Here is a 25,883-nt window from a genome sequence, read left to right as displayed (position 1 = left end):
AGTCTCTAGATGTGCAAAGCTGGTAGAGACATACCCTAAAAGACTGGCAGCTGTAATTGCAGCAAAAGGTGGTTCTACAAAGTATTGACTCAGGGGGCTGAATAATTACGCACACCCCACTTTGCAGTTATTGGTTTGTAAAAAATGTTTGGAATGATGTATGATTGTCGTTCCACTTCTCACATGTACACCACTTTGTATTGGTCTTTCATGTGGAATTCCAATAAAATTGATGCATGTTTGTGGCAGTAATGTGACAAAATGTGGAAAACTTCAAGGGGGCCAAATACTTTTGCAACCCACTGTATATAATCTGTATATAATAATATCCAAGTGTCCTTGCATCTCATGTTCCTGTGTCAGTGCTTTTGCGGTACTGCACATGTTGTGCACTGACAGCCGTTGGGATAGGACACAGGAGGGGCCAGGGGGCGGGCCGGCCAGGCGTGTGCGCATGCTGTAATGCTGCGGTGGTGGTGACAGACCTAGAACCCGTTTTTAAACAGGCTTAGGTCGCCTAATTATATTATAATTACTACACAGGAGTAAAGTAAGAACCTATTGCCGTGTCAAAGGCTAGCACTGAAAACAGTAGGCGGAGTTCCAAAAAGTGAGACATCCCTAATACTGTATTTCATATTTTCAATCTTTAAAAAGAGTATTTACCAAACGATAATAAAAAATACACTAAGGCCATACGCAATACATTTTTCTCCTAAGCTATCTCCTGGAAGATCATTTTTATCTTTTCTTTAAACTAAATTTTCAGCACTTTACAATTGAAAATGAAGCCACAAGTTGGTGGAAATCGCTATCAATTTTATTTGGAATATTTTCTTGCTTGTTGGTGGCTTCAATAGCATTTTATGACAAGTTGTGAAAATATCACCGTGGGGGAAATCTCAGGAGAAAAGGTGAACTGCATCCGGCCCTAAGTAGCATGGTATTAAGGGTGCATACACACATCAGACTATAGTCTTTGGAAAATGTAAGATCACAGACCAATCTTACCACCCTTCATGTAGTATGAGAGCCATACTCTACAGTCTATTCTATGGAGCTGCACTCCACATCAGATAAAAATATTTGCAAGATGCTGCACACACAGATGCTGTACAGACACAAAAGATCAGTATCTGCAAAAGATCTGTTCCTGCCAAAAATCCATTCCTGCAAATTGCAATGATAGTCTATGAGATCTGCAGATCATCATACACACATGATTTAACTGACATTCATCTGCAGATCAAGCAATCATCCGCAGATCTGAAAATCCATCCTGGTGGATCTGATCTGCAGATGAATGTCAGTTAAATCATGTGTGTATGATGATCTGCAGATCTCATAGACTATCATTGCAATTTGCAGGAATGGATTTTTGGCAGGAACAGATCTTTTGCAGCTACAGATCTTTTGAGTGTGTGCAGCATGTTTGTGTGCAGCATCTTGCAAAGATTTTTTTCTGATGTGGAGTTCAGCTCCATAGAAAAGACTGTGTAGAGTATGGCTCTCATACTACATGGAAGGGGGTAAGATTTCTATCTGATGGGGGGTGCAGCTCCATAGAATAGACTGTGTAGGTGTGGCTCTCATACTACATGGAAGGGGGGTAAGATTTCTGTCTGATGGGGAGTGCAGCTCCATAGAATAGACTGTGTAGGTATGGCTCTCATACTACATGGAAGGGGGGTAAGATTTCTGTCTGATGGGGAGTGCAGCTCCATAGAATAGACTGTGTAGGTATGACTCTCATACTACATGGAAGGGGGTAAGATCTCTGTCTGATGGGGAGTGCAGCTCCATAGAATAGACTGTGTAGGTGTGGCTCTCATACTACATGGAAGGGGGTAAGATTTCTGTCTGATGGGGAGTGCAGCTCCATAGAATAGACTGTGTAGGTGTGGCTCTCATACTACATGGGAGGGGGTAAGATTTCTGTCTGATGGGGAGTGCAGCTCCATAGAATAGACTGTGTAGGTGTGGCTCTCATACTACATGAAGGGGGTAAGATCTCTGTCTGATGGGGAGTGCAGCTCCATAGAATAGACTGTGTAGGTGTGGCTCTCATACTACATGGAAGGGGGTAAGATTTCTGTCTGATGGGGAGTGCAGCTCCATAGAATAGACTGTGTAGGTGTGGCTCTCATACTACATGGAAGGGGTAAGATTTCTGTCTGATGGGGAGTGCAGCTCCATAGAATAGACTGTGTAGGTATGACTCTCATACTACATGGAAGGGGGTAAGATCTCTGTCTGATGGGGAGTGCAGCTCCATAGAATAGACTGTGTAGGTGTGGCTCTCATACTACATGGAAGGGGGTAAGATCTCTGTCTGATGGGGAGTGCAGCTCCATAGAATAGACTGTGTAGGTGTGGCTCTCATACTACATGGAAGGGGGTAAGATTTCTGTCTGATGGGGAGTGCAGCTCCATAGAATAGACTGTGTAGGTGTGGCTCTCATAGTACATGGAAGGGGGTAAGATCTCTGTCTGATGAGGAGTGCAGCTCCATAGAATAGACTGTGTAGGTGTGGCTCTCATACTACATGGAGGGGGGTAAGATTTCTGTCTGATGGGGAGTGCAGCTCCATAGAATAGACTGTGTAGGTATGGCTCTCATACTACATGGAAGGGGGTAAGATTTCTGTCTGATGGGGAGTGCAGCTCCATAGAATAGACTGTGTAGGTGTGGCTCTCATACTACATGGAGGGGGGTAAGATTTCTGTCTGATGGGGAGTTCAGCTCCATAGAATAGACTGTGTAGGTATGGCTCTCATACTACATGGAAGGGGGTAAGATTTCTGTCTGATGGGGAGTGCAGCTCCATAGAATAGACTGTGTAGGTGTGGCTCTCATACTACATGGAAGGGGGTAAGATTTCTGTCTGATGGGGAGTGCAGCTCCATAGAATAGACTGTGTAGGTGTGGCTCTCATACTACATGGAAGGGGGTAAGATTTCTGTCTCATGTGGAGTGCAGCTCCATAGAATAGACTGTGTAGGTGTGGCTCTCATACTACATGGAAGGGGGTAAGATTTCTGTCTGATATGGAGTGCAGCTCCATAGAATAGACTGTGTAGGTATGGCTCTCATACTACATGGAAGGGGGTAAGATCTCTGTCTGATGGGGAGTGCAGCTCCATAGAATAGACTGTGTAGGTGTGGCTCTCATACTACATGGAAGGGGGTAAGATCTCTGTCTGATGGGGAGTGCAGCTCCATAGAATAGACTGTGTAGAGTATGGCTCTCATACTACATGGAAGGGGGTAAAGTTGGTCTGTGATCTTTCAGTTTCAAAAGACTATGGTCTGATGTGTGTATGTGGCCTTAGTTTAGATGGATTTTCAGGAGCTGTTTTCTGATTGTATGTAGATTGTTTTTCCAAGCAGAGCTCATTATATTTGGACGTCATCCATACACCTCTGTCCTAGAGAAAACAATCAAAGGCAGCCGATAGGCCAGCTGGCTAGGCTCCTCCCACAACCACTTGTCTCTAAACCATTACACCATCAGTTGGCTGATGGTGTAATGGTTAAGGGTTCTGCCTCTGACACGGGAGACCAGGGTTCGAATCTCGGCTCTGCCTGTTCAGTAAGCCAGCACTAATTCAGTAGGAGACCTTTGGCAAGTCTCCCTTACACTGCTACTGCCAATAGAGCGCGCCCTAGTGGCTGCTGCTCTGCTCTGGCGCTTTGAGTCCGCAAGGAGAAAAGCGCAATATAAATGTTATTTGTCTTGTCTTGTCTTGTCTAAATCCTACAAGGCCCCGCCCTTTCCATGCCCCTCCCTCCCAAACCTCCCTAGGTTTGTATTTACCACGAAGGCCACACCAGTCCGGTGTAATGTCTGATTGCGCTGTCCGGAAGCTGCCTCCCACTGAGTAGCACGCATGCTGGTTCCAGGGCTGGAGGTGTAATGTCTGATTGCACTGCCCGGAAGCTGCCTCCCACTGAGTAGCACGCATGCTGGTTCCAGGGCTGGAGGTGTAATGTCTGATTGCGCTGCCCGGAAGCTCCCCCACATTGAGTAGCACGCATGCTCAGTGTGAAGTTAATTATGCTGCTGATGGTAAAATACTATATATCTCCGCTTCCTTACATTCTACTCTCCCCAAATCTTCAGGGTAGGGAGGGAACCCCCAGAACGACCTCTATGCTAAATTGCAGCCCCCGAGCCCCTCTAGTTCAGGAGATAGATTAGAGAAACCTAGCTCGGGGACCAGTGGGGCTTGAGGGCTGCAATTTGGCATAGAGGTCGTTCGGGGGGTTCCCTCCCTACCCTGAAAAATTGAGGAGTGTAGGATGTGAGAAAGCAGAGATATTTACTATTTTACCACCAGCAGGATAATTAAATAGGAAGTTTGGCTGCACAGCCTCCTACTGCGCATGCGGGGCAGCGCAAGTCAACAGGCAGCGTAATCAGACACAACACCGGCACTGGGGGAAAGGCGGGAAAGTAATGAGAAAGCATGCAGGAAGGGCGGGGACACTCACCCGGCTGTTAGGAATATAAGGAACTGGATTTCAGGCTGACCACATGGAAAGCATTGATCCCCTGTTTACTGGCGTGAGACTCCCTCAGGATGTACGCTGAAACGCCTGCCTATCTGAACACAGAAGCCGGGATCAGCACTAAGCTTTTCTAGAGAACAGAGAGGATTTCTCAATGACAATAAGCTGCATTTTGTCACCCGTTCCTCGCAGACGTTCTGCGTTGTGTCCCCGACCCCAGAAATGCCGGATACAGACGCAGAGATGACAGAGGAGACAGGTGCTGCTCTAGGGAGAGAGAGAGGTCCCCCACAGATGGCACACTATGCATTTTACATGAACCCCTCCATGTGGAATCTCACCTTGTCACTCCTATGACAAGCCATCGCATTCAGGTGACATTGGGGACATGGAATTACTGCAAAATTTATGAGAAACAAGGGAGACATCTGGGATGAGGAGACAAAACTGTCACAAGCAATAATAAACATGGCTGCAAGATGTCCCCAAGATAGTGACACCATATCACTGCAAGATGTCCCCAATATATAGTGACATCACAGTGCTGCAAGATGTCCCCAATATATAGTGACACCATATCACTGCAAGATGTCCCCAATATATAGTGACATCACAGTGCTGCAAGATGTCCCCATTATATAGTGACACCATATCACTGCAAGATGTCCCCAATATATAGTGACACCATATCACTGCAAGATGTCCCCAATATATAGTGACATCACAGTGCTGCAAGATGTCCCCAATATATAGTGACACCATATCACTGCAAGATGTCCCCAATATATAGTGACATCACAGTGCTGCAAGATGTCCCCAATATATAGTGACATCACAGTGCTGCAAGATGTCCCCAAGATAGTGACACCATATCACTGCAAGATGTCCCCAATATATAGTGACATCACAGTGCTGCAAGATGTCCCCAATATATAGTGACACCATATCACTGCAAGATGTCCCCAATATATAGTGACATCACAGTGCTGCAAGATGTCCCCAATATATAGTGACACCATATCACTGCAAGATGTCCCCAATATATAGTGACATCACAGTGCTGCAAGATGTCCCCAATATATAGTGACATCACAGTGCTGCAAGATGTCCCCAAGATAGTGACACCATATCACTGCAAGATGTCCCCAATAGGGTGACACCATGGCGCTACAAGCAATGGGGTGACAACCTATCGCTGCAAGATGTCCCCAATATATAGTGACATCACAGTGCTGCAAGATGTCCCCAATATATAGTGACATCACAGTGCTGCAAGATGTCCCAAATATGGGATCAGTGAATAATGACGCACAGCACCTATGCATAAAAATGGTGCCGCATTAAAAAGATACGCTTATCGCTATTTATCGTTAGTACTGCATAATAATGGCGTACAGGGAAAAAAGAAGAAAAACGGCACACACTAACGTTATTTATCAATAGTGGCACACACTAACGTTATTTATCAATAGTGGCACACACTAACGTTATTTATCAATAGTGGCACACACTAACGTTATTTATCAATAGTGGCACACACTAACGTTATTTATCAATAGTGGCACACACTAACGTTATTTATCAATAGTGGCACACACTAACGTTATTTATCAATAGTGGCACACACTAACGTTATTTATCAATAGTGCAGTTCATTTGCCAAACAGCAGACGTTATTGTCCACAGTAACGTTATTTATCAAGAGCGACCCTACATAGGCCAAACTGCAGACGTTATTTAACTGCAAAACGATGAATGGATTTAATGTAAAACTGTCAAGGATAGGGTTAGGCACCACTTGGGGGGGGGGGGGGGGGGGGAGTCTTAGGGTTAGGCACCACCAGGGGGATGGTTAGGGTTAGGCACCACCAGGGGGGTCTTAGGGTTAGGGATAGGTACAGGGAGGGTTCTGTGTGAGAGTAGGGTTAGCTATACAGTACAATATACACCACCAGGGGGTGGTTAGGGTTAGGCACCACCAGGGGGGTGGTTAGGGTTAGGCACCACCAGGGGGGTGGTTAGGGTTAGGCACCACCGGGGGGGGTTAGGGGTTAGGGATAGGTACAGAGAGGGTTCTGTGTGTTAACGCTAAATAACGATAAGGCTTTAACACTAAATAACAATAAGGCTTTAACGTTAAATAGTGATAAGCGGCAAACGGATTAGCGGCAACACTGTGCGCCATTATTCACAGGCGCCATTTTCAGATGGAAGCCCCAAATATATAGTGACACCATACCACTGCAAGATGTCCCCAATATATAGTGACACCGTATCGCTACCCATAGGCAGCCAGAGGAGCACCCAGTATAGGCAGCCAGAGGTGCCCCCCAGTATAGATAGCCAGAGGTGTCCCGCAGTATTAGGTCTTCCACTCCGCCTTTGCCCTTGAGCGCTTCCTGCTCCTCTGCCCACAGCAGCAGTCAGGTGTCCGTGAAGGAAATCTTTGAGTGGAAGAAGCCAATTTTTGCCAGTCACCCCCTTGCCTGGCATCTGACAGCTGGCGTGGCGGAACTATTAGCTCGCCAGCTATTACCATACAAGCTGGTGGACTCTGAGGTCTTCTGTAAATTTGTGGCCATTGGTACACCGCAGTGGAAGATACCAGGTCGCAATTATTTCTCTAAAAAGGCAATACCTAAACTGTACCGTGAAGTTGAGAGGCAAGTGGTATCATCTCTGGCACACAGCGTTGGGTCAAGGGTCCACCTGACCACGGATGCCTGGTCTGCCAAGCATGGTCAGGGCAGGTACATTACTTACACAGCCTATTCAGTCTACCGGGTGACCGATGGCAAGCAGGGAGTACGTGGCTGTGCAGAAGACCGACTTGTCACACCTCCACGGCTTGCAGGCAGGCCTCCAGCCACCTCCTCTCCACCTGCTACCACCGCTTCGCTGTCGTCATCCTCCTCCTCCTCCTTGGCTGAGTGGCAGTTCAACTCTACTGGTGCTGCAATCTCCTCTCCAGCTACACAGCTCCCCAGGGCCTATGCTGCATGCCAGGTACGATGGTGTCACACCATCTTAGACATGTCTAGCTTAAAAGCGGAGAGTCACACTGGAGCAGCTCTCCTGGCTGCTCTTAACAAACAGGTGGAGCAATGGCTGACCCCGCACAAGCTTGAGATCGGCAACGTGGTGTGTGACAACGGCAGCAATCTCATTGCTGCGTTGAATTTGGGAAAGCTGACACACGTACCCTGCATGGCACATGTGCTGAATCTGGTCATGCAAAGATTTGTGTCAAAGTACCCAGGCTTAGAGGACGTCCTGAAGCAGGCCAGGAAGTTGTGTGGGCATTTCAGGCGCTCTTACACGGCCATGACACACTTTGCTGAGATTCAGTGGAGAAACTACTTGCCAGCGAGACGCTTGATATGTGATAGCCCGACTCACTGGAATTCGACCCTGGTCATGTTGTCTCGCCTGCTAGAACAGGAGAAAGCCGTCACCCAGTACCTCTACAATTTCAGTAGAAGGACACAATCTGGGAGGATGGGGATGTTCTGGCCCCCGAACTGGACACTGATGCGAAATGCATGCAGGGTCATGGAGCCCTTTGAGGAGGTGACCAACCGGGTGAGTCGCAGTAAAGGCACCATCAGCGACTTGATCCCGTACGCTTGCTTCCTGGAGCGTGCCGTACGTAGAGTGGTGGATCAAGCTGTGGAGGAGCGTGAAGAGGAACAGTTAAGGCAGGAACAGTTGTGGGAGCAATTTTCATCAGCAACAGATGTTTCCTCAACACCTGCGGCAGCACAGAGGGGGGAGAAGGAGGAAGAGTCATGTGGGGAAGAGGAGTCAGACTCGGATGATGAGGAAGGTGTTTCTTTGGAGGAGGTGGAGGAGGCGGCGGCGGCAGAAGAACAACTGCAGCAGGCATCGCAGGGTGCTTGTGCTGCTCGACGTTCCCGTGGTATTGTTCGTGGCTGGGGGGAGGAGGAGGACTTACATGACATCACTGAGGAAGAGCAAGAGGAGATGGATAGTACATCTGCATCCAATTTTGGGCAGATGGCGTCTTTTATGCTGTCCAGCCTGTTTGGGACCCATGTATGAAAAAACTCAAGGGGATTGACCTGTACTGGGTGGCCACACTACTAGACCCTCGGTACAGGCACAAAGTGGCGGACCTGTTACCAACTCCACACAAGGCGGAAAGGATGCAGCACTTGCAGAACAAGCTGTCGATGATGCTTTACAATGCGTTTAAGGGTGATGTGGCTGCACAACGCAATCAAGGTACCACTGGCAGTAACCCTCCTTCTCCCAAGTCCACGCAGGCAAGGACAGGACGCTCCAGCGATCTCAGGGTGATGTCGGACATGCGGACATTCTTTAGTCCAACTCCTCGCCATAGTCCTTCCGGATCCACCCTCCACCAACGCCTGGACCGGCAGGTAGCCGACTACCTGACCTTGAGTGTGGATGTAGACACTGCGAAAAGCGACGATGAACCCTTGGACTACTGGTTGCGCAGGCTTGACCTGTGGCCAGAGCTGTCCCAATTTGCATACAACTTCTCTCTTGCCCTGCCGCAAGCGTCCTGTCAGAAAGGACCTTCAGTGCAGCTGGATGCATTGTCACTGAGAAGAGAAGTCGCCTAAGTCACAAAAGTGTTCAGCACCTCACCTTTATCAAAATGAATGAGGCATGGATCCCGGAGGGCTACTGCACGACCGAAGACTAAGTCAGTCCCCACACACAGCATCTCTACCTGCCTGCCGTGTGACTGCCTGACCAAAGACTTAGTCACTCCACACACAGCATCTCTGCCTGCAGGCCGCTTGACTGCCTTCTCCGCCACTACCAACAGGGTCCAGGACTCCAGACGGATTCCTGAATTTTTTAGGCCACTGCTAGCAGCGGCCGCTATACTAATTTTACTGGTGCGTGTACATGCCTGCCTAATCTTTCTGGCTGCACTGCGGACAGCTGCAACAACAAAACAAAAGGCATGTACATGTGCCCATTCCCCTTCGTGATCATTACCTTGCCGCGGGGAAGGGGCTTGCGTATCATAATGAAGCAATGACCGCCGGCTTTATGAGTGTCTCGGGGGGGGGGGGGGGGTCGCACACCAAAGATAATAAGGTCGTTGCTTCATTGTGGACAGACCAAATTTGATCAGCTGGACAGTCACTGTTCTCTCAATCATCTACCTCAGCCGGGTGACCATATGGGCTGGAAAGCCGCCATCACCTGCACTCTCGTCATGGTGCGCACCAGTCCAGCACGCCCGTCACTACACAAATGGCTGTTTGCAGTCACTGCATACCTTTCACTGCATCTCTGACTGCACATTGTATTATACCTGGCAGTCAGTGCATAACTTGCACTTGAATGGATGGCAGACTTGCCCTCCACAACAGATTCTTGTTAAAGGAAAACTTAAGTCAGCTAAAAAAAAATGACTTTTACTCACCCGGGGCTCCCCTCAGCCCCCTGCAGCTGAACGGTGCCCTCGCCGTGTCCCTCAGATGCGCCTGGACTCACCGGCGGCCACTTCCGGTTTGGCCGTCACCGGCCGACAGGCTGGGAACGCGGCTGATTATCCGCGTCCCTGGCCACAATAGCATTATAGAGGGCGCTATTGCGGCCGGGGACACGGATAATCAGCCGCATTCCCAGCCTGTCGGCCGGTGTCGGACAAACCGGAAGTGGCCGCCGGCGAGTCCAGGTGCCTCGGAGGGACACGGCGAGGGCACCGTTCAGCTGCAGGGGGCTGAGGGGAGCCCCGGGTGAGTAAAAGTCATTTTTTTTAGCTGACTTAAGTTTTTCTTTAAAGGATTTAAAGTTGATTCATCTCACATATACAGCAGGGCCTCGAAAGACCTCCTGTATTGTTATTTTTGGTCACTACCTCGGGACAAGCATGCCCTGCCTGCTGCCTTCCTTGGATGTGTGGTGGTAGCCAGTTCTCAGGCTCCCACTCCGGACCGGAATCGAACCAGTATTCCCCAGCCATTACCAGTGGTCACTCACAATGGCAGACTTGCCCTCCATAAAAGATTCTCGTTGCAGGTACTGAACAGCAAGCAGAACAAGTATTTAAAAAAATAGATGTAATCTTTAACAATGGTAGAGAAAGAACCATCGAAAGTTAAAAAGGCAGTCAGACATTACCTGACATCACTGAGTGAGGAAGAGCAATCTCGCCATGGTGCGCACCAGTCCAGCACGGCCGTCACTACACAATACAGCTGTTTGTGGTGCGTTACACAGCGAGTTTGGTGTGTCAGTGTGAAGCAGTACTCTAATTACACTCCCTGATTGATGTATACACATGCAAGATGTTTGAAAGCACTTTAGGCCTGTCATTTAGCATTCAAGGGGCTTGATTCACAAAGCGGTGCTAACAGTTAGCACGCTGGTGAAAAGCCCTTTATCATGCCTAAACTCAGTTTAGGCATGATAAGTTTAGGTGTGATAAGTTTAGGTGTGATAAGTTTAGGCATGATAAGTTTAGGTGTGATAAGTTTAGGCATGCTAAGTTTAAGCGCCAACTGCGTTAGCACCGCAGTGCACAGCTGATCAAAAGTTTTACGCTAGCAAAGACTGGTGCACTTTGTATAAAGTTTAATGGCGTTGCTTTGCGTGCGGGACTTTGCAAGCGATCTAAACTTATCTAAACTTAGCATGCCTAAACTTATCACACCTAAACTTATCACACCTAAACTTATCACGCCTAAACTGGCTTTTCACCAGCATGGTGCAATGGTTATCATGCCTAAAGTCTTTTAGGCATGCTAACTGGGTTAGCACCGCTTTGTGAATCGAGCCCAATGTGATTTCTGCCCTTAAAACGCTGCTTTGCGTCAAATCCAGATTTTTCCCCGGGACTTTTGGCATGTATCCCACTCTGCCATGGGGTTAGACCCCTTGAAACATCTTTTCCATCACTTTTCTGGCCAGCAAAATTTTTTCTAGTTTTCAAAGTACACCTCCCCATTGAAGTCTATTGTGGTTCGCGAACGTTCGTGCAAACCGAACTTTCGAGGGAGGTTCGCGAACCTAAAATCGGAGGTTCGGGCCATCTCTAATGATATGTCAATGGTATTCAATGGTATTGAATGTTACCTTTGCAAACCTCCATAAATCACTCAGTTCAGTCCAGGTGAATTCCCGTGAGGTGAAATCCCTGTTAATCTCCACCTGACTCTGGGGTGACATTTTGGGATAGATGCAGAGCTGCATACACACATGAGATGAAAGTCTTTGTAAACGGAACAACCACCAATCAGCAGATAATCAATGTAAAAAAACGTTTGCAAAAGACCTCCAAAGATACCAATGCAAGACATTTGTCTCTCAATCTCTCAAATCCATCTCAATCGATCTGGTCTGCAGACAACCATTTGTTAAACAAGGTGTGTATAAGATCGCCAGATATTTATCTTACGTGGGCGCAGCGCATGCGTGAAATGAAGGAAGTAAAGAGACTTCAGAAGCATTTCTCGGTCTGTTGCATGAGCTGATCGTTGGCATCGATAGAAAGATCCATTGGTCAATCCTCCCTGCCAAACCTATGGGGCAGATTGATTCCTCGGTTTGTAAAGATTTTTATCTGACATGTGTACCCAGCTCTGATTGGCAGACACTAAGCTTACCTTTCGGAGAGATTCCCTTATGGCGTTGTGCTCTGGGGTATATACAAAATTTACAGCGGTGTCCACTGATTGGCTGGCTGGGACGGTCAGTGAGAAGAGCCGGTGCAGAGACCGCGGGAGACCTCGTCCAATCAGACGCAGGGAAGACGGTCTGAGAATCATGGCTGCAGTGGCGCGTCGCAGAACTCCCACCTGTAACCAGAAGGACGCAATGTAGCCAGATCTGCCCATACATTGTATATAATAATAACAATCATGTCTGCAGCAGTGTGTCTATATTTATTTTTTCTCTTCCTCGTCTCAGCAAAGTACACTTTAACTAAAATTTGTATATAATGCTGGGGGGAGGGGTGCAGAGCACTCAGGAGGGGATACATGGTATATAATGCTGGAGGAGGGGTGCAGGGCACACAGGAGGAGATACATTGTATATAATGCTGGGGGAGGGGTGCAGAGCACACAGGAGGGGATACATTGTATATAATGCTGGGGGAGGGGTGCAGAGCACACAGGAGGGGATACATTGTATATAATGCTGGGGGGAGGAGTGCAGAGCACACAGGAGGAGATACATGGTATATAATGCTGGGGTGAGGGGTGCAGAGCACACAGGAGGGGATACATGGTATATAATGCTGGAGGAGGGGTGCAGGGCACACAGGAGGAGATACATGGTATATAATGCTGGGGGGAGGGGTGCAGAGCACACAGGAGGGGATACATGGTATATAATGCTGGAGGAGGGGTGCAGGGCACACAGGAGGAGATACATTGTATATAATGCTGGGGGGAGGGGTGCAGAGCACACAGGAGGGGATACATGGTATATAATGCTGGAGGAGGGGTGCAGGGCACACAGGAGGAGATACATGGTATATAATGCTGGAGGAGGGGTGCAGGGCACACAGGAGGAGATACATGGTATATAATGCTGGGGTGAGGGGTGCAGAGCACACAGGAGGGGATACATTGTATATAATGCTGGGGGGAGGGGTGCAGAGCACACAGGAGGAGATACATTGTATATAATGCTGGGGGGAGGGGTGCAGAGCACACAGGAGGGGATACATGGTATATAATGCTGGAGGAGGGGTGCAGGGCACACAGGAGGAGATACATGGTATATAATGCTGGGGTGAGGGGTGCAGAGCACACAGGAGGGGATACATGGTATATAATGCTGGAGGAGGGGTGCAGGGCACACAGGAGGAGATACATGGTATATAATGCTGGGGGGAGGGGTGCAGAGCACACAGGAGGGGATACATGGTATATAATGCTGGGGGGAGGGGTGCAGAGCACACAGGAGGGGATACATGGTATATAATGCTGGAGGAGGGGTGCAGGGCACACAGGAGGAGATACATGGTATATAATGCTGGGGGGAGGGGTGCAGAGCACACAGGAGGGGATACATGGTATATAATGCTGGGGGGAGGGGTGCAGAGCACACAGGAGGGGATACATGGTATATAATGCTGGAGGAGGGGTGCAGGGCACACAGGAGGAGATACATGGTATATAATGCTGGGGTGAGGGGTGCAGAGCACACAGGAGGGGATACATGGTATATAATGCTGGAGGAGGGGTGCAGGGCACACAGGAGGAGATACATGGTATATAATGCTGGGGTGAGGGGTGCAGAGCACACAGGAGGAGATACATTGTATATAATGCTGGGGGGAGGGGTGCAGAGCACACAGGAGGGAATACCTGGTATATAATGCTGGAGGAGGGGTGCAGGGCACACAGGAGGAGATACATGGTATATAATGCTTGGGTGAGGGGTGCAGAGCACACAGGAGGGGATACATGGTATATAATGCTGGAGGAGGGGTGCAGGGCACACAGGAGGAGATACATGGTATATAATGCTGGGGTGAGGGGTGCAGAGCACACAGGAGGGGATACATGGTATATAATGCTGGAGGAGGGGTGCAGGGCACACAGGAGGAGATACATGGTATATAATGCTGGGGTGAGGGGTGCAGAGCACACAGGAGGAGATACATTGTATATAATGCTGGGGGGAGGGGTGCAGAGCACACAGGAGGGGATACATTGTATATAAAGCTGGGGGGAGGGGTGCAGAGCACACAGGAGGGAATACATGGTATATAATGCTGGGGGGAGGGGTGCAGAGCACACAGGAGGGGATACATGGTATATAATGCTGGGGGGAGGGGTGCAGAGCACACAGGAGGGAATACATGGTATATAATGCTGGGGGGAGGGGTGCAGAGCACACAGGAGGGGATACATTGTATATAATGCTGGGGGAGGGGTGCAGAGCACACAGGAGGGGATACATTGTATATAATGCTGGGGGGAGGGGTGCAGAGCACACAGGGGGGGGATACATTGTATATAATGCTGGGGGAGCAGGGCACACAGGGTTGGATACATTGTATATAATGCTGGGAGGAGGGGTGCAGGACACACAGGAGGGGATACATTGTATATAATGCTGGGGGAGCAGAGTACACAGGAGGAGATACATTGTATATAATGCTGGGGGAGCAGAGTACACAGGAGGAGATACATTGTATATAATGCTGGGGGTGCAGAGTACACAGGAGGGGATACATTGTATATAATGCTGGGGGGAGGGGTGCAGAGCACACAGGGGGGGATACATTGTATATAATGCTGGGGGAGCAGAGTACACAGGAGGGGATACATTGTATATAATGCTGGGGGAGCAGAGTACACAGGAGGAGATACATTGTATATAATGCTGGGGGTGCAGAGTACACAGGAGGGGATACATTGTATATAATGCTGGGGGGAGGGGTGCAGAGCACACAGGGGGGGATACATTGTATATAATGCTGGGGGAGCAGAGTACACAGGAGGGGATACATTGTATATAATGCTGGGAGGAGGGGTGCAGGACACACAGGAGGGGATACATTGTATATAATGCTGGGGGAGCAGAGTACACAGGAGGAGATACATTGTATATAATGCTGGGGGAGCAGAGTACACAGGAGGAGATACATTGTATATAATGCTGGGGGTGCAGAGTACACAGGAGGGGATACATTGTATATAATGCTGGGGGGAGGGGTGCAGAGCACACAGGGGGGGATACATTGTATATAATGCTGGGGGAGCAGAGTACACAGGAGGGGATACATTGTATATAATGCTGGGGGAGCAGAGTACACAGGAGGAGATACATTGTATATAATGCTGGGGGTGCAGAGTACACAGGAGGGGATACATTGTATATAATGCTGGGGGAGCAGAGTACACAGGAGGAGATACATTGTATATAATGCTGGGGGAGCAGAGTACACAGGAGGGGATACATTGTATATAATGCTGGGGGAGCAGAGTACACAGGAGGAGATACATTGTATATAATGCTGGGGGTGCAGAGTACACAGGAGGGGATACATTGTATATAATGCTGGGGGGAGGGGTGCAGAGCACACAGGGGGGGATACATTGTATATAATGCTGGGGGAGCAGAGTACACAGGAGGGGATACATTGTATATAATGCTGGGGGAGCAGAGTACACAGGAGGAGATACATTGTATATAATGCTGGGGGTGCAGAGTACACAGGAGGGGATACATTGTATATAATGCTGGGGGGAGGGGTGCAGAGCACACAGGGGGGGATACATTGTATATAATGCTGGGGGAGCAGAGTACACAGGAGGAGATACATTGTATATAATGCTGGGGGAGCAGAGTACACAGGAGGAGATACATTGTATATAATGCTGGGGGTGCAGAGTACACAGGAGGGGATACATTGTATATAATGCTGGGGGGAGGGGTGCAGAGCACACAGGGGGGGATACATTGTATATAATGCTGGGGGAGCAGAGTACACAGGAGGGGATACATTGTATATAATGCTGGGGGAGCAGAGTACACAGGAGGAGATACATTGTATATAATGCTGGGGGTGCAGAGTACACAGGAGGGGATACATTGTATATAATGCTGGGGGGAGGGGTGCAGAGCACACAGGGGGGGATACATTGTATATAATGCTGGGGGAGCAGAGTACACAGGAGGGGATACATTGTATATAATGCTGGGAGGAGGGGTGCAGGACACACAGGAGGGGATACATTGTATATAATGCTGGGGGAGGGGCACACAGGAGGAAGCAGTGCTGCACACAGGATGTTTCTTTGTTTATGTTGCAGAGGGAAAACTTATAACAAAAACAACAAGAAGAAGACAGACTCACTTTGAGCTCCTGCTGTACTCTGTGCCCTCTGCCCCACTTCCTGGTGACCAGCCAATCACACGGCAAGCTCTGGTCACATGTCAGTGACGTCATGGCTGTGCAGGGGGAGGGGTTGCTGTGCAGAGTGTAGTGAAACAATCTGTAATGTTGCTGATCTGCCATACAGTAACATTCAGTGCAGCTCTGTGTGTGATGTCACTGTGTGTGCTGCTCCTACCAGCATAATATTTATATGTAAATATAGAAGCAGCAGTAGGGTATTGTACTGTGTTAGCCATCAGTAAAAGCAAGACGTTATAAATCAGGATGATACCATTTATTGGCTAACTAAAAAATAAGAATAGGCAAGCTTTCGGCTTTGCAGCCTTGGTCGGGCTTAAATAATGTAAATATGTCCTTATCCCACTGTGCATGTATATGTGTGTGCCTGGCCCTGTGCTGCTGTATGTCCTTATCACACTCTGCATGTATGTGCGTGCCTGGCCCTGTGCTGCTGTATGTCCTTATCCCACTGTGCATGTATGTGTGTGCCTGGCCCTGTGCTGCTGTATGTCCTTATCACACTCTGCATGTATGTGCGTGCCTGGCCCTGTGCTGCTGTATGTCCTTATCACACTCTGCATGTATGTGCGTGCCTGGCCCTGTGCTGCTGTATGTCCTTATCACACTCTGCATGTATGTGCGTGCCTGGCCCTGTGCTGCTGTATGTCCTTATCCCACTCTGCATGTATGTGCGTGCCTGGCCCTGTGCCGCTGTATGTCCTTATCCCACTCTGCATGTATGTGTGTGCCTGGCCCTGTGCTGCTGTATGTCCTTATCCCACTCTGCATGTATGTGTGTTTCTGGCCCTGTGCTGCTGTGTGTCCTTATCCCACTCTGCATGTATGTGTGTGCCTGGCCCTGTGCTGCTGTATGTCCTTATCCCACTCTGCATGTATGTGTGTGTCTGGCCCTGTGCTGCTGTATGTCCTTATCCCACTCTGCATGTATGTGTGTGCCTGGCCCTGTGCTGCTGTATGTCCTTATCCCACTCTGCATGTATGTGTGTGCCTGGCCCTGTGCTGCTGTATGTCCTTATCCCACTCTGCATGTATGTGTGTGCCTGGCCCTGTGCTGCTGTATGTCCTTATCCCACTCTGCATGTATGTGTGTTTCTGGCCCTGTGCTGCTGTGTGTCCTTATCCCACTCTGCATGTATGTGTGTGCCTGGCCCTGTGCTGCTGTATGTCCTTATCCCACTCTGCATGTATGTGTGTGTCTGGCCCTGTGCTGCTGTATGTCCTTATCCCACTCTGCATGTATGTGTGTGTGCCTGGCCCTGTGCTGCTGTATGTCCTTATCCCACTCTGCATGTATGTGTGTGCCTGGCCCTGTGCTGCTGTGTGTCCTTATCCCACTCTGCATGTATGTGTGTGCCTGGCCCTGTGCTGCTGTATGTCCTTATCACACTCTGCATGTATGTGTGTGCCTGGCCCTGTGCTGCTGTGTGTCCTTATCCCACTCTGCATGTATGTGCGTGCCTGGCCCTGTGCTGATGTATGTCCTTATCCCACTCTGCATGTATGTGTGTGCCTGGCCCTGTGCTGCTGTGTGTCCTTATCCCACTCTGCATGTATGTGCGTGCCTGGCCCTGTGCTGCTGTATGTCCTTATCCCACTCTGCATGTATGTGCGTGCCTGGCCCTGTGCTGCTGTATGTCCTTATCCCACTCTGCATGTATGTGCGTGCCTGGCCCTGTGCTGCTGTATGTCCTTATCCCACTCTGCATGTATGTGCGTACCTGGCCCTGTGCTGCTGTATGTCCTTATCCCACTCTGCATGTATGTGCGTGTCTGGCCCTGTGCTGCTGTGTGTCCTTATCCCACTCTGCATGTATGTGCGTGCCTGGCCCTGTGCTGCTGTGTGTCCTTATCCCACTCTGCATGTATGTGCGTGCCTGGCCCTGTGCCGCTGTATGTGCTTATCCCACTCTGCATGTATGTGTGTGCCTGGCCCTGTGCTGCTGTATGTCCTTATCCCACAGATCATGTATGTGTGTGCCTGGCCCTGTGCTGCTGTATGTCCTTATCCCACTCTGCATGTATGTGCGTGCCTGGCCCTGTGCTGCTGTATGTCCTTATCACACTCTGCATGTATGTGCGTGCCTGGCCCTGTGCTGCTGTATGTCCTTATCCCACTCTGCATGTATGTGCGTGCCTGGCCCTGTGCCGCTGTATGTCCTTATCCCACTCTGCATGTATGTGTGTGCCTGGCCCTGTGCTGCTGTATGTCCTTATCCCACTCTGCATGTATGTGTGTTTCTGGCCCTGTGCTGCTGTGTGTCCTTATCCCACTCTACATGTATGTGTGTGCCTGGCCCTGTGCTGCTGTATGTCCTTATCCCACTCTGCATGTATGTGTGTGTCTGGCCCTGTGCTGCTGTATGTCCTTATCCCACTCTGCATGTATGTGTGTGTGCCTGGCCCTGTGCTGCTGTATGTCCTTATCCCACTCTGCATGTATGTGTGTGCCTGGCCCTGTGCTGCTGTGTGTACTTATCCCACAGATCGTGTATGTATGTGTGTGCCTGGCCCTGTACTGCTGTATGTCCTTATCCCACAGATCATGTATGTATGTGTGTGCCTGGCCCTGTGCTGCTGTGTGTCCTTATCCCACAGATCATGTATGTGTGTGCCTGGCCCTGTGCTGCTGTATGTCCTTATCCCACTCTGCATGTATGTGTGTGCCTGGCCCTGTGCTGCTGTATGTCCTTATCCCACTCTGCATGTATGTGTGTGCCTGGCCCTGTGCCGCTGTGTGTCCTTATCCCACTCTGCATGTATGTGCGTGCCTGGCCCTGTGCTGCTGTGTGTCCTTATCCCACTCTGCATGTATGTGTGTGCCTGGCCCTGTGCTGCTGTATGTCCTTATCACACTCTGCATGTATGTGCGTGCCTGGCCCTGTGCTGCTGTATGTCCTTATCCCACTCTGCATGTATGTGTGTGTGCCTGGCCCTGTGCTGCTGTGTGTCCTTATCCCACTCTGCATGTATGTGTGTGCCTGGCCCTGTGCTGCTGTATGTCCTTATCCCACTCTGCATGTATGTGTGTGCCTGGCCCTGTGCTGCTGTGTGTCCTTATCCCACTCTGCATGTATGTGCGTGCCTGGCCCTGTTCTGCTGTATGTCCTTATCCCACTCTGCATGTATGTGTGTGCCTGGCCCTGTGCTGCTGTATGTCCTTATCCCACTCTGCATGTATGTGTGTGCCTGGCCCTGTGCTGCTGTGTGTCCTTATCCCACTCTGCATGTATGTGTGTGCCTGGCCCTGTGCTGCTGTATGTCCTTATCCCACTCTGCATGTATGTGCGTGCCTGGCCCTGTGCTGCTGTGTGTCCTTATCCCACTCTGCATGTATGTGCGTGCCTGGCCCTGTTCTGCTGTATGTCCTTATCCCACTCTGCATGTATGTGTGTGCCTGGCCCTGTGCTGCTGTATGTCCTTATCCCACTCTGCATGTATGTGTGTGCCTGGCCCTGTGCTGCTGTGTGTCCTTATCCCACTCTGCATGTATGTGCGTGCCTGGCCCTGTTCTGCTGTATGTCCTTATCCCACTCTGCATGTATGTGCGTGCCTGGCCCTGTGCTGCTGTATGTCCTTATCACACTCTGCATGTATGTGCGTGCCTGGCCCTGTGCTGCTGTGTGTCCTTATCCCACTCTGCATGTATGTGCGTGCCTGGCCCTGTTCTGCTGTATGTCCTTATCCCACTCTGCATGTATGTGTGTGCCTGGCCCTGTGCTGCTGTGTGTCCTTATCCCACTCTGCATGTATGTGTGTGCCTGGCCCTGTGCTGCTGTATGTCCTTATCACACTCTGCATGTATGTGTGTGCCTGGCCCTGTGCTGCTGTATGTCCTTATCACACTCTGCATGTATGTGTGTGCCTGGCCCTGTGCCGCTGTATGTCCTTATCCCACTCTGCATGTATGTGCGTGCCTGGCCCTGTGCTGCTGTATGTCCTTATCCCACTCTGCATGTATGTGTGTGCCTGGCCCTGTGCTGCTGTATGTCCTTATCACACAGATCATGTATGTGCGTGCCTGGCCCTGTGCTGCTGTATGTCCTTATCCCACTCTACATGTATGTGTGTGTCTGGCCCTGTGCTGCTGTATGTCATTATCACACAGATCATGTATGTGTGTGCCTGGCCCTGTACTGCTGTATGTCCTTATCCCACTCTGCATGTATGTGCGTGCCTGGCCCTGTGCTGCTGTATGTCCTTATCCCACTCTGCATGTATGTGCGTGCCTGGCCCTGTGCTGCTGTGTGTCCTTATCCCACTCTGCATGTATGTGTGTGCCTGGCCCTGTGCTGCTGTATGTCCTTATCCCACTCTGCATGTATGTGCGTGCCTGGCCCTGTGCTGCTGTATGTCCTTATCCCACTCTGCATGTATGTGTGTGCCTGGCCCTGTGCTGCTGTATGTCCTTATCCCACTCTACATGTATGTGTGTGCCTGGCCCTGTGCTGCTGTATGTCCTTATCCCACAGATCATGTATGTATGTGCCTGGCCCTGTGCTGCTGTATGTCCTTATCCCACTCTGCATGTATGTGTGTGCCTGGCCCTGTGCTGCTGTGTGTCCTTATCCCACTCTGCATGTATGTGTGTGCCTGGCCCTGTGCTGCTGTGTGTCCTTATCCCACTCTGCATGCATGTGCGTGTCTGGCCCTGTGCTGCTGTATGTCCTTATCCCACTCTGCATGTATGTGCGTGCCTGGCCCTGTGCTGCTGTGTGTCCTTATCCCACAGATCATGTATGTGTGTGTCTGGCCCTGTGCTGCTGTATGTCCTTATCACACTCTGCATGTATGTGCGTGCCTGGCCCTGTGCTGCTGTATGTCCTTATCCCACTCTGCATGTATGTGTGTGCCTGGCCCTGTGCTGCTGTGTGTCCTTATCCCACTCTGCATGTATGTGTGTGCCTGGCCCTGTGCTGCTGTATGTCCTTATCCCACTCTGCATGTATGTGTGTGCCTGGCCCTGTGCCGCTGTGTGTCCTTATCCCACTCTGCATGTATGTGCGTGCCTGGCCCTGTGCTGCTGTATGTCCTTATCCCACTCTGCATGTATGTGTGTGCCTGGCCCTGTGCTGCTGTGTGTCCTTATCCCACTCTGCATGTATGTGTGTGCCTGGCCCTGTGCTGCTGTATGTCCTTATCCCACTCTGCATGTATGTGTGTGCCTGGCCCTGTGCTGCTGTGTGTCCTTATCCCACTCTGCATGTATGTGTGTGCCTGGCCCTGTGCTGCTGTATGTCCTTATCCCACTCTGCATGTATGTGTGTGCCTGGCCCTGTACTGCTGTATGTCCTTATCCCACAGATCATGTATGTATGTGTGTGCCTGGCCCTGTGCTGCTGTATGTCCTTATCCCACTCTGCATGTATGTGTGTGCCTGGCAGGGCCGGCCCGCTCATGAGGCGGGGTGAAACATTTGCCTCAGGCGGCAGATGTGGGGGAGCGGCACCCGGCCGTCCATGCATGCTGGGCCGGCCGGCCCGCCCGCCCGCCGAGCTGGAGGGGTAGCTGGCAGAAAGGGGGTATTGGGCCTAGCGGTGGGGAGGGGGGTCGGACCCCCCCCTCCCTCGCCTGGGTCCCCCGATCTGCGCTCCTCCTCCAGCGTTACTAGCCTGCATATAATGAAGAGGCAACGGGCGGGGGAATCACTCACCTCTTCCGCGTTCCATCGTGGCTCCACTGACGTCACTTCCGGCAATGCCGCCCACTGTATTGTAAGTGGACGGCCTTGCAGGAAGTGACGTCAGTGGAGCGCACGATGGAACGCGGAAGAGGTGAGTGATTCCCCCGCCCGTTGCCTCTTCATTATATGCAGGCTAGTAACGCTGGAGGAGGAGCGCAGATCGGGGGACCCAGGCGAGGGAGGGGGGGGTCCGACCCCCCTCCCCACCGCTAGGCCCAATACCCCCTTTCTGCCAGCTACCCCTCCAGCTTGGCGCCCCCCCCCCCCCGCGGGGGGGGAGGGCGGCGGCGGCGATTTTTTTCTCATTTTGCCTCAGGCGGCAAAAAGTCTAGGGCCGGCCCTGGTGCCTGGCCCTGTGCTGCTGTATGTCCTTATCCCACTCTGCATGTATGTGTGTGCCTGGCCCTGTGCTGCTGTATGTCCTTATCCCACAGATCATGTATGTATGTGTGTGCCTGGCCCTGTGCTGCTGTATGTCCTTATCCCACAGATCATGTATGTATGTAGGTACAGTTGTATTAGGTTACTGTAATACATATGGATTATTTTACAGATTATTACACACTGATCATCCATTTCATTACAACCACTGACAGATTGAAAGGTAAACAAATACCTAAAGGATGCAGAGGACTTCCTCGACAATCATAGTTTTGATTGGGTACAAAGTAACCCCGAACCTAAATCATACAAAAGTGTAAACCCAGAAAGTAGAGTGACCATATTTTTGTGGGTCCAACCTGGCGCCGCGGCGAAAAGTGGGAAGGAGTGAGGAGCGTGCAGTGGCGAAGACCGGGGGAGGGGGGCTGCGCGCCGCGCCGAAAAAATGGGCGTGGCCATGACATTGTATGGGCGGAGCTAACGTAATGATGTAACAGCGAGGCATAAGAAAGCAGTGTTTACGCCATGATGTGGACAAATGAGACTTTGTATCATGGGTGTGCAGAAACTGTGTGATGCTAATAGTATACCGTAACCACAAAGCAGCAAACATAGCCATCTATGACCATTAAATAATAAATGCAGTAACAGTTACCCCGGACACCAGAAAATAAACGCAATAGGCAACATGTCAGTACAAAATAAATGCAATGCGGGCAAACATGTCAGTACAAAATAAACGCAATGCGGGCAAACATTTCACCAGAAAAGAAACGCACTGCGGCCAAACATTTCACCAGAAAAGAAACGCACTGCGGCCAAACATTTCACCAGAAAAGAAACGCAATGCGGGCAAACATTTCACCAGAAAAGAAACGCACTGCGGGCAAACATTTCACCAGAAAAGAAACGCACTGCGGGCAAACATTTCGCCAGAAAAGAAACGCACTGCGGGCAAACATTTCACCAGAAAAGAAACGCACTGCGGGCAAACATTTCACCAGAAAAGAAACGCACTGCGGCCAAACATTTCACCAGAAAAGAAACGCACTGCGGGCAAACATTTCACCAGAAAAGAAACGCACTGCGGCCAAACATTTCACCAGAAAAGAAACGCACTGCGGCCAAACATTTCACCAGAAAAGAAACGCAATGCGGGCAAACATTTCGACCAGAAAAGAAACGCACTGCGGGCAAACATTTCGCCAGAAAAGAAACGCAATGCGGGTAAACATTTCGCCAGAAAAGAAACGCACTGCGGGCAAACATTTCACCAGAAAAGAAACGCACTGCGGCCAAACATTTCACCAGAAAAGAAACGCAATGCGGGCAAACATTTCGCCAGAAAAGAAACGCACTGCGGGCAAACATTTCGCCAGAAAAGAAACGCACTGCGGGCAAACATTTCGCCAGAAAAGAAACAATGCGGGCAAACAATAACATTTCACTAGAAAAGAAACAATGCGGGCAAACATTTCACCAGAAAAGAAACAATGCGGGCAAACATTTCACCAGAAAAGAAACAATGCGGGCAAACATTTCACCGGAAAAGAAACAATGCGGGCAAACATTTCACCTGGAAAAGAAACAATGCGGGCAAACATTTCACCTGGAAAAGAAACAATGCGGGCAAACATTTCACCAGAAAAGAAACAATGCGGGCAAACATTTCACCTGGAAAAGAAACAATGCGGGCAAACATTTCACCTGGAAAAGAAACAATGCGGGCAAACATTTCACCTGGAAAAGAAACAATGCGGGCAAACATTTCACCAGAAAAGAAACAATGCGGGCAAACATTTCACCTGGAAAAGAAACAATGCGGGCAAACATTTCACCTGGAAAAGAAACAATGCGGGCAAACATTTCACCAGAAAAGAAACAATGCGGGCAAACATTTCACCTGGAAAAGAAAGCATTTACTCACCTGGCAGAAGTGTCCGGCCTCTGGCGCGCTGCTCCGTCCCGGGACCGTCTTGTTCCTCCTGCTCTGGTCTCCCGCGCTGACAGGGCTACGGCAAGATGGCGCCCGAAGCCCTGTGCTAGTGACACAAATAGGTCTCCAGTACAGGGCTCCGGCAGCCATCTTGCCGTAGCCCTGCTCGCCTGCTGGTGTCGGAAACAGACACCGGAAGAGGAGGCTGGAGCGGGGCTGCGGGCAATGAACTGGCACGGCGTCTATAGACGCCGCTGCCAGTTCATTGAGGAGAGAGTGGCCAGAGTCCCGAGGCCGGGACGTCCCGCTGCTCAAAGCGGGACGTTTCCCGGGACCTCATTAAGCCTGGGACAGCGGACCCCGAATCCGGGACGTGTCCCGGGCAATCCGAGACGTCTGGTCACTCTACAGAAAGGGAACTTGGACTTCCGGCTCAGTTTCCGAGTCTGAGAGGGACAGCAAGGGAAAGAAACCCAAATTGACCCCTTTAGGGGGTAGAAGACGAGGAGAGGGAGGAGAAAAAGACGAGGAGAGGGAGGAGAAAAAGACGAGGAGAGGGAGGAGAAAAAGACGAGGAACAAAGTGATAAGAAAGTGTCTTGGAAGGGCTTGTCTCCTAAAAAATGATGCACAAGCAGTGGCGTACCTAGGGCTTTTGGCACCCGGTGCTGGGTATTAAAAGACATCTATCTATACTGGAGACACCCATAGACCTGGCTATCTATACTGGGGACACCTATAGACCTGGCTACCTATTCTGGGGACACCTATAGACCTGGCTACCTATTCTGGGGACACCTATAGACCTGGCTACCTATTCTGGGGACACCTATAGTCTTGGCTACCTATTCTGGGGACACCTATAGACCTGGCTATCTATACTGGAGACACCCATAGACCTGGCTATCTATACTGGGGACACCTATAGACCTGGCTACCTATTCTGGGGACACCTATAGACCTGGCTACCTATTCTGGGGACACCTATAGACCTGGCTACCTATTCTGGGGACACCTATAGTCTTGGCTACCTATTCTGGGGACACCTATAGACCTGGCTATCTATACTGGAGACACCCATAGACCTGGCTATCTATACTGGGGACACCTATAGACCTGGCTACCTATTCTGGGGACACCTATAGACCTGGCTACCTATTCTGGGGACACCTATAGACCTGGCTACCTATTCTGGGGACACCTATAGTCTTGGCTACCTATTCTGGGGACACCTATAGTCTTGGCTACCTATTCTGGGGACACCTGTAGACCTGGCTATCTATACTGGAGACACCCATAGACCTGGCTATCTATACTGGGGACACCTATAGACCTGGCTACCTATTCTGGGGACACCTATAGACCTGGCTACCTCTTCTGGGGACACCTATAGTCTTGGCTACCTATTCTGGGGACACCTATAGTCTTGGCTACCTATTCTGGGACACCTATAGACCTTGTTATCTATTCTGGGGACACCTATA

At 50.2% G+C, this 25,883-nt stretch overlaps 1 protein-coding gene across 1 annotated transcript in view; it reads right to left on the bottom strand.

Moving 5' to 3' along the window:
* The window catches only part of LOC137517947 (probable acyl-CoA dehydrogenase 6), a 145,839-nt gene extending 129,432 nt beyond the window's left edge, over positions 1 to 16,407 (bottom strand). Inside the window, exons 1-2 of the mRNA XM_068235023.1 lie at positions 16,341 to 16,407; positions 12,127 to 12,318 (exon numbers count right to left, since the gene is read on the bottom strand). Of these exons, the coding sequence (XP_068091124.1) occupies positions 12,127 to 12,288 (162 nt within the window). The 5' untranslated portion in view covers positions 12,289 to 12,318; positions 16,341 to 16,407. The remainder of the gene's footprint in view (positions 1 to 12,126; positions 12,319 to 16,340) is intronic.
* Positions 16,408 to 25,883: the final 9,476 nt, after the last annotated feature.

This window comes from Hyperolius riggenbachi, chromosome 5, assembly GCF_040937935.1.
Source record: "Hyperolius riggenbachi isolate aHypRig1 chromosome 5, aHypRig1.pri, whole genome shotgun sequence".
Lineage (NCBI taxonomy): Eukaryota > Metazoa > Chordata > Amphibia > Anura > Hyperoliidae > Hyperolius > Hyperolius riggenbachi.
This window is presented reverse-complemented; position numbering and strand designations above follow the sequence as displayed.